At 43.1% G+C, this 9,673-nt stretch overlaps 1 protein-coding gene across 3 annotated transcripts in view; it reads right to left on the bottom strand.

Annotated features, from left to right (window-relative positions):
- Positions 1-304: 304 nt before the first annotated feature.
- The window catches only part of ZSWIM5 (zinc finger SWIM-type containing 5), a 134,675-nt gene continuing 125,306 nt past the window's right edge, over positions 305-9,673 (bottom strand). For all 3 annotated transcript variants that reach the window (XM_072997558.2, XM_078392842.1, XM_078392841.1), the window contains 5 exons: positions 8,713-8,848; positions 6,665-6,819; positions 3,469-3,632; positions 2,991-3,072; positions 305-1,686 (listed from right to left, as the gene is read on the bottom strand). In XM_072997558.2, the coding sequence (XP_072853659.2) occupies positions 824-1,686; positions 2,991-3,072; positions 3,469-3,632; positions 6,665-6,819; positions 8,713-8,848 (1,400 nt within the window). In that variant the 3' untranslated portion in view covers positions 305-823. The remainder of the gene's footprint in view (positions 1,687-2,990; positions 3,073-3,468; positions 3,633-6,664; positions 6,820-8,712; positions 8,849-9,673) is intronic.

Genomic DNA, 9,673 nt, shown 5'->3' with positions numbered 1-9,673 from the left:
GGGTCGAGGCCCAGAGGGCCAAATCCTCACCCAGATGACCTTGAAACGTTGAGGTATGTCTGGCTTTCCCGTTGTCACCTTAGTCTCTTCTTTTCCAAGGCCATCGCAGTATGGCAATTCTGCATAAACTCTGAATTCTTCTCTGCTTGTCAGATAACCCAGTCCACCTTTACCAACAGTGCTGGGGAAAACCTGAGAAATGTTCATGTTTCTCATGTTCAGAAATGTTTTAACAAGAATGCATGAAAGAAAGCCCACAACACAATTTCAAGTATCCCCCAAACAAAATAAGAATAATTATAAATAATTAGAACTTTACAATTTAATAATTGACATGTATACTATTGTATTTACAGTTTCATAAATGCTTCTGTTACTTTTAGTAAAGCAATCCCTGAGAACAGTTAACTTTAGGTTCTTAATTAAGCATCTCCACGTGCACGAAAACATGGTGACATTTTTGCCAGTCTTGGCAGGATGCACATCTCTCAAGGCCACCAGCTGGCAACACAAGTGGCAATTCCAGAGGCTGACGGACACACTTCTATGCCTCCTTTGCACCACTTTGCTTTTCAGCCGCCATCCACCATGCCCTTTGGAAAAGAGGTATTCAACTTCCTGGTTAGCTTTTGGTATTGCCAAAGTGTTTGCGAGTGAGTTGTGGGTGGGAAACAAAACCCTTCCTGTTGTGCTGTTGTTGTTTTTTTGTTCCTTGAAGAATCTGGGAAATCTCTCCAAATGGGAAATGCAGTTAGGTCTTGCCTAACTAGCATGACCCCACTAACAATGATCAGGGTTTCTTTCCTCTTTCTAGTGCAGAAGTTCATCCAAATCGCTCTCTCACTAGCAACATGAGTTTCTTCTTGCCCTTGTAGATCTGCTTGAGGTTGTCTATGAACTGAGCAAATTGTATGTGGCCGTCCTGAGCCAGCAGGAAAGTCTCCCGAGCTTTGCTGAGAAATTCTATAAATTCCCCGTAATGCCGAGGGCTGATGTGGGTGAGCCGGGAGTGTGTGGTATTGATATAAGCGCTTATTGTAGCATCTAAGAGCTGGCGCAAAGGTGCTTTGTCTGTTGACATCAGTTTCCCAGAGTTCCTGCGGCCAGGAATACCAGCAAGGCCTGGTGCAGTCATGGTACAGCGTCGCAGGATGTCAGACAGCACTGTGGCACAATGGACGCTCTTCACTACCAGCGGAATAATGGCCGCGAGCTCATTCTTGCCCAGAGAGTGACTGAGTGCACATGCCCAAAGCACATCGTTGATAGCAGGGTGGGTGTCCTGACTATAGGCAAGGTTGAGGTGTGTCATGGCAAGCGATGCTAGCTTGAAGGCTCGGAGGGGATACCCACGGTGCTCCATGTACCGTGCAATGGTAAAGAGTTGTGAATAAGTCATGCCTGTGGAAGCAGCATCAATCACAATTTGGTAAGCAGTCTCAAAGGCAATGTGGTCCTTTTCACACAAGGTCAAGGCTGAGAGGGCACAGTTCTGAGGATCCTTCATAGCACACTGCAGGGCCAATGTGCGGGCACAACTGGCCAGCTCTTCTCGCTGTGGATAGTCCAGACTGAGGCGCAAGATAGTGTTATGGGACATCACTGTTGCTGCTACTATGCTAGTAGCTTCAGTTGGAGTGAAGAGTGTGTACCAACTCTGCAAGATGCTGACTAAAGCTCGGACACCTGCAAGGAAGGAAGCAGAAGTGTCTTAGGCCATGGGGGAAAGGGGCAGAATGTGACTGCAATGCTTGACAAATGGAGGTAAAGAGCTCAACAGTCATTCTTTTCCTCTTTCAATTAGATCAGTGTGACGGGGGTTATGTTAATTAATTCTTTTAGAGATACAGTGCTTCAGTGCTTTAGGCTATGTTGGTCATAATCTAACCTGTCTCAGAAGCAGGATCGCACTGTTCAAGTTGGCTTTGTAGTGGAGGATTATGCTATCAGCCAAGACTTCTACGATAACTGGACAGCTACGATCTAGCTTTGCTTTAGTTGGTCTAAAGGCTCTGCATTTATGACTCAGCTGGGTGAAAAATTCATCTGGTTTGCATTTCAATTTGAACTTACCAAATTCATACTTTCTGAACCTGAACATAACCTAGCATCAGCAAGTCCTTAAAATCCATACAGAAATATTTGAAAAAATAAAGCACCCCCAAAATATGTAGACTTCAAACTTTTTTAAAAAATGTACAGTATCTTGAAAACATGCCCAAAATGATGTATTCAGTGGGGGAAATTGCTTGCAAAATATGTACAAAATGAATACAGTTAGAAAAGTGTACAAAACTTGATATATTTGTGACTTGTGTAAAAAAATATGTGGGTTGTCATGCCTAGGAGGGGAAACAAACAGATATAGAACTGTGATAGAACAATACAGATGTGGAAAACTGAAAAAAAAATGAGCCACACAAACTCACTCCTCTCCATTTCATAACAAGAAAACAAGTTTATTTTTTTCTAAAGTTACCTATAGTTGCATCTTAGTAATAGATTGTCTTTGTTATCACCAGCCCTCCTATTTTTCATGGCTAGTGCAGGGACCTTCTGTAATGATTACAGAAGGATCTTCTGTAATGATTATCCTCCTTGTGGAAATTTGGATGCTGATGCAATATAGTGGATAGAAGAATGAGTTATGAATCAAAATGTCTCTGATTCAAGTCTCATCTGACAGGAATTCTACAGATATACTTCGTGTGTACAACCCTGCTGTCTCTGCTTCATTCCCCACATCTGTAGCATGTAGCATAATACGTACTGGCCCCCTCTTATAGGACTACAAAAACCATTTCAACACAGAATTGTATGGGAAGTGCTCTGAATATTCAAAAGTAGTATTGAAACATTATCATCTCCTTGTGGCTCTGTTGCTCAGTGGGTGTCACACCATCCTTAAAATTATCAGGGCCTTCTGCTTGTTCATTGGAGCAGACAGGGCTTCGGGCTTCACTTTCAGGATTCATGAGAGAGATACCCACCCACTTCGGTTGCACAGGTCACGAGCCATCGCACCATCTCCCTCCGTCTCCAATTCAAGGTCGACAAGGTCATGCGCATCACCTAGGACAGTGAGAGGGATTATTTCTCACAGATGCTCCCTAAGCCCAGGGCTTGCATTGACCTAGATCAGCATTTCCCAACAGCTATAGATTGGCCTGAAGTCATGGGATGCACTGCTGCAGGCTTAAAAGATAAGCAGGTCTTGTTTATCTTCTTGGATAGGAGATCATCTGAGAAGGGGTGGTGTAGGTTCAACATAACGGGCAAAACTGAATGCAAGAATACATCAGGAAGTGAAAAAAGTGACCAGAACCTGACCTGCATTTAGTGACTTCCTGAACGCAGATGCTTCTATTGGCTCCAAGACATATCCTTCACCTTTCAGCCAGGCTTCCAAGTTAGAACAAAGATTGAAAGAACTCTCAAATTTCTCTTCTGACCACTGATCTACCTTACCTGCAATCCCAGCTCTAGTGCCACATTCAACAGGGTTGTATCAGAGCTGTTATCAGCAGGTGTTGCAATCTTAAAGGCATCCTGGGCCAGTTTGAAGATCAAGGAAGAAGAGTGTATGTTCTTCTGAATGGCTTCAAGGACAGTCCGTAAGCGCAGCATGTCACCTGCATGGGAACAGAAAGAACGCTCATCCATTGGCCTGCTAGGATGCCAGTTCTCTCCTCCGAGATGTCACCAGTGTGTCATCTAAACTGGATAGCACTGTACTATGTAGGAGTCTCCACTTCTAAAGCATGTTGGAAGAGAAACCAATCGAATGAAGCAGAGTGTGGAAATTACCTTGATACACTAAAATGCCCATATCCACCCAGACCATAGGCAATAGGACCCACTGTTTATGTGTGTGTGTGTGTGTGTGTGTTCCAAGATCTGCACTCAAGAATTGATTGATTGATTTGATATAGTGCCCCTTTAGTGGAAATAACTTTTACAAGCTCTGGGTGAAGTACAAAGAAATTAGTCACCATTAATTTCTAAACCAAGGGTTTCACATTGGCAATGTCCATGGAGTTCCAGAACGAGTCTCGGTTTGGATTCTTGCCTACTTCACCTGACCAGGATGGGGAGATGGCGGGAGTTACAGAGCAGCTAGGTGAGACCAAAGGAAATTAAAATATGACATGAATACAGTACGAATATGAACTGCTGGCAGATGATGTGGTTTTGCTGTCATGTGTTGTATGGCCCATATGGGCAGGTTATACATACCCGACCCTCAAATTACAGTCCATTCAGTCGAACATGACATGGAACTTAAAAAATGGAATATATTTATGGCTGTCTGGATTCATAAGGAATCGGAAATCCTGAAGTAGTAGCCTCTGGTCAGGGTGCAGGTGGAGATGTTCTTGTATCTGGCTAGCCAGTGTTGTTAAGAGGACACTGGAATAAATGGGTCTTTGCTCTGATCCAGTTCCGCTCACTTTAGATTTTTAAGTTCTTCTGACACACTTTAAATTAAAAAATGGATTGCTAAATGTAGTAACATCTTAGAATAAAGTGATTAAGGTAAATCTTTGAAGGCAAATATAAGCTAGAAATGTAGCAATGATCACAGTTATTTATGGGCTGATGCAAAAACTGACTAAGAGAGGGCTTGCATATCAAACATGGAAGATGCTGCTGCAAAATAACGCCCATAGAAGGATCAAAGGCATTTCCTTTGTTACCAGCAACTCTGAACACAAACAAACCAAGAAATGAAAAACTGAACTAGTAGAATGAGCATTTAATGGAGGGGCATTTGTAAAATAGGGTAATCGAGGAGTTGAAGAATCCCATGTGGAGAGAGAGCTTTTCAGCTTAGAATAAGTGGAGTTTCAAAATAAAACAAGCGATAAAATGGCAAGAGCACATTCAAGTGGTGAAGGGTGCTGTTATGCGCTGTCACGACAGAACCAACTTATAGTGACCCTGTGGCATTCATCCTTATTATGTTAAGTAGTTATGAATATTCATGGATCAGACTAATGTTGCTAGGAGGCGGAGCCGAGAGAAATGTAATAAAGAGGCGGAGTCAAGAGTAAGAGTGAGAAAGTGGAGAAGGAGATAGAGTGTGGTATTTGGGAGATCTGAGGTGTGATTAGAGTGAAAAGTAAGACCTGTAATGACAAATAGAAGGTTGAGACTGATGATAATAGAAGTTACCTATGATTAATAATAATATCTGTAATCAATGAAAACATTTTATTTAAAAGGCAGTGAAGTTTGGACCTGCATCTTCATCCTTCCATAATTAATGTTGATTTAGGGATCAACTGGTGAGACATTTAATAAATGGCTATACCAATTAAACATATCCCAATGGGTTTTTATGGCTGAGTGGGGGCTTTAACATCACCCTGGATATCCTGGTCAAGGGAACATAATGATATTTGCCATGGATTTTCCTAATGGAGTCTGTTATTCTTTTTTCTTTTTAGATAAATCAGTGGGTGGCTTTCCATGGAATGCAAACAAAACACTAATCCCCAGCAATTTCACTGCAGGTCTGGAAATCTTATCCTGGTACATAACAGCTGACCTCACCAGCTCACAGAATGTTACAATATAAAAGCCAAGCCACCAAGAACATCTTAAGTGAACAAAACATATAATTATTGTTAATATTTATTTTCAATCCCAACAGCAGAATAAAAATCTAGCTACAGAGATATAATATTTTCAACCAGGTTTCAAAGCAAACATCACAGGAACAGTGTGACTCTTGATCTCTAAAATATAAAGAGTTGGCTTTGTTTTCCTGGCCTTTCAGTTTCCTCTAGTAGCCAGTATCCATCTGGTCTAGCTGGTGTGGCCACATGGATACAAGCAATCCCTGCCATCCAAACAGCTGACAGAGAAAAAATACTGCCAAGCGCCTTGTGTTAAGAATTGGACACATTCAGTGCCAACCTCCATGTTGGTTCAAGGAAAGTTAGGCAGGCTTCCTGGGAGCAGGGGCATAATCATACCAGGCTCATGGCATAGATCAGCAAAACCTGGCAGCTACTGACCCTGATTATTTCTTTCCAAAGATGTACAGTACTTTTTTTTTACCATCTTGACAGTCCCAATAAGAAGGAAGCCACAATATGGCCAGTCCAGAGGCAGAGCTAAGGTACTGTAACCAATCAGCTAGGAAAATTAGATACAAAGGCTATCTGACTTTTAAGCTCTTACAGTTAAGGAAACCATTTCCTAACTTACTGCTAAAAAGGCTAAGGCAAACAGCATGACTGTCAGTATAACATTGCCCTTGTCCCAATGCAAGTGAGGAAAACGGGATATTTAAAGGGGAAGACAGACCTTCCCCTATCAGCCCCATGCACCCCATTCAATATGATGGCTTCTGAAGCCCTCAGAGGACACTCCCCAATCATTGTAATGTGCAAAGTGGAAAACTCCATTCCTAACGATCCAGGTGGTGCTATTTTCTTTCAAAATAAAGGCAATACATTGTCCCACATACCTTGTCTTTGTGAAAAGACCGTGAACCTCCAGTCATTTCTGGTTTTGTCAAGAGGTCAGTTGTAGGTCCTGGGGGAGTGATGGGGAGGGGGAAGAGGCAACTGTGGTCTTTTAACTTGCAGGCGTTGACCCCTAACCTAAGGTTTCTGGTGCTCACCTCCAGTTCTGCAAGGAGCCCATTACCCACCTTTGGCTGCTGTCAGCATAGTGGAAGCAAGTTCGCACTGTTGTGATTCCAAGTGTCCCAGTGTAAACCAGCGTGGGTACCTGCTAGGCACCACTGAAACAATATGGTGAGGGTGCGTAACATCACCAGAGGGAGTCGTCTCCAGAACAGGCAGCCTAGGAAAAAAACAGCAAGCCACATCGAGTCACTGAATGGGCACCTGCCAGCAGTAGCTTTTAATCTGTCTTGTTTGCCCATGGCATGCTGGTGTAAAACCATGTGGAAAGCCTTTCAAGGGCTTTTAAAACATATGGTTGCAAGACCAGCCTTAAGTAAACTTGAAAGGCCACTAGAGAACTGAGAAGTGATTTATAAACTTGTAAAGAAAAATATAAGTATGGAAATATCCCCTTCTTGTGCTTTTAAGTCAGAGCCAAGCATGATTTGCACAGCAGTCATCTGGTTTTGCTTAGTGGAGCTGCGGGGGAAGAGGGTGGGCTCTAACACCAAGGCATCTGCTGCGGTTCGGAGCTACCTGCTCACATGGCTTCAGTTTGGGTATTTTTAAAGGCTTGAGAATCCAAGGAAACAGGAAGCCAGGACTTCCCCCCTACACAAAAACCTGCCTGCTAGGACAGACCACTGCTATAACACTGGATGGTTTTGTTTTGTTTTGTTATAGGAGTATGGCAAAGAAACTTTAAAAAAGTACTGTTTTGGGCTGCAGAACCCAGAACCCACCATTTAGCATGGCGAGTGCCTAAGAACTGCAGTCAAAAAGAGAGATTTTGCCCAGCTTTGATTGCAACAGAAGGATTACAGGTTTATCAATCCAAAATTAAATTAGAAATGGACAAAAAAACCTTGTAGCAACTTAATAAGCAACACATTTTACTTAGCAGTCTGCTAAAATCAATGAGTCTTTAAGGTGCCACAAGACTCTTGGTAGTCTTTGCTGCCATGGAGTGAACCACTCCTCTCCTGGAATCATTTAACTCACTCACTGTTAGCATACATACGTCACATGCAAGCAGTCATAGGCCCAATACTCAGTTGTTTCCATATCAAGCTAGGGAAGAATCCCGCCGGAAACTATAGGGCAGTGCTTTCTAACCTTAGGTCCCCAGATGTTCTTGGACTAAAACTCCCAGAAGCAATATTCCCTCTAAGCTATGCACTTGTGCTTGCCCACAGCTCCATTGGGGTTAAGCACAGGCAGCCAGCAGCCGGTTGGTTTGCTTCCCATTTCAAATTAACCCCCGCCCACCTCTGTACTCATGGAACGAGGCTCCCACACAGCCGGAGACAGACTTAGAGGGAATGTTGCCCAGAAGCCTTCACTACTAGTTGTGCTGACCAGAATTTCTGGAAGCTGCAGTCCTAAAACATCTGGGACCCAAGGTTGGGAACCTCACAGCGACACTGCCAGTTACTGTCAACCATACTTGGCTAGACAGTCTAATTGTCTGAGTCAGTATTAAGCAGCTTCTTCTGTTCCTAGTTTACCCATAACGTTGCCTACTCTCTGCCTATGGGGCTCAAGCAATAACAGCTGAGCAACAAGTAAGTATTGTCTGCATCAAGCACTAAGGCATAATACGAATGTCCCCATCAGAAAAAAAATCTAGGAGTATAATGTACAATTCTCCAGTTCTTTATTCTGAATTACCAGTATTCAACATGCCCTCTACCAGAACTGCAGGGTAGAGATACTAGTATGACTACAGTCATTCAAATGTCATGAACTTCAATCCACCTATGGAGTAAAATAAGACTGCTTTCAAAAGTGAAGTAAATAGAGAATGACAACATAGGGATGAAAGAGACCAACTGCACCTGCTAACCAGTAATTTTGTTTCCAAATTCCCTTATAAAGTAAAATATATGCAAAGTATTTCTGTTTAAAATCTGCCAGAAAAGCATTGCAACAATTTGCATACTGGAGAAACTTTTAAACAAAAGGAAGAAGATCAAAACAAGTAACCAACTACTGAAATATGTTCTATAGTTTTTCTGTGCACTGGAAGCTGAATTTCCCCAGTGAAGAAAATGGGGAAAGTGGTACCAACCTCATTGAGCGCAGTGCCAGCTTGTAGGCCAGGTCAGCATCATGGGGCAGCAAGGCAGAAAACAGATACTTGGCAAAGGTGTGCATGGGCACACTTTCCCGGTGGATCACCTCGCCAAGGCCACTGAACGGGCCACCTAAGCAAGAGCAGAACAACGTCAGTGTCAATCCTGCAACCAGACCTTTAGGATTTCAGCCAGAGAGTTTGGCAAGCTTATGAACCATGCAAGCAAGAGGATGCTGGTTCTCTGTGACATACAAGAGAGTAGAATGGAGATCCTTGGTGGAACAATCTTGGTTCTGCTCTGTCCAGGGGCCCTAATGTTGCTAATGCAGGGAACTTAGAAGCATATCTCTTCCACCCTCCCGCTGAAGATCTGGCATCTCTGCCTTTCTCCCCTCCCCCCCAGACTTCCAAATGAAACTCCACGCCTAGTAGAAATCAGAAAGGATAACATCTATCCCCCACCCTACATGGATGCTACTCTTGTGGCCATCCACTTCTGGCTTTAACTTTCAGGAAAAACTGCAGAAGTGTGAGTACAGTACAAAGCCTCTAGACACAAGCAGAGGGGAGGGTAAAAGCAGCACAAAGAGAGGAGGGACTGGCTAGGATCCTTTTCTCCATGCTGCTACAGGAGGAAGGCTTTCAGATAGAGTAGGATAATCATTGTTGCAAGGTACCCTTCTAACTGGACAGAAAAAAGTATAGAAAAGTGTTCTTCTGGACTCAAACTCTTAGATTGTCCTCTTATGGCAAAGAGGAAAGCTGTAGGCCAAAAAATACTTCCAAGCTGTTAAGATCCTTAGCAATGTTCCTGGGGAGGGAATTGGAGGGGAAATGAATCCACACAGCATCTATTACAGTAGGGATGGGGAACTGATGACCCTTCATGTGTTTCTGGATTACTGTTCCCATCTTCACTGGCCATGCCAACTGAGACAAATGGAAAATTGAGCTT

This window comes from Pogona vitticeps, chromosome 4 (assembly GCF_051106095.1).
Source record: "Pogona vitticeps strain Pit_001003342236 chromosome 4, PviZW2.1, whole genome shotgun sequence".
Classification (NCBI taxonomy): domain Eukaryota; kingdom Metazoa; phylum Chordata; class Lepidosauria; order Squamata; family Agamidae; genus Pogona; species Pogona vitticeps.
Note: the sequence above shows the minus strand (reverse complement) of the source record. Positions and strands in the feature narration are given on the sequence as shown.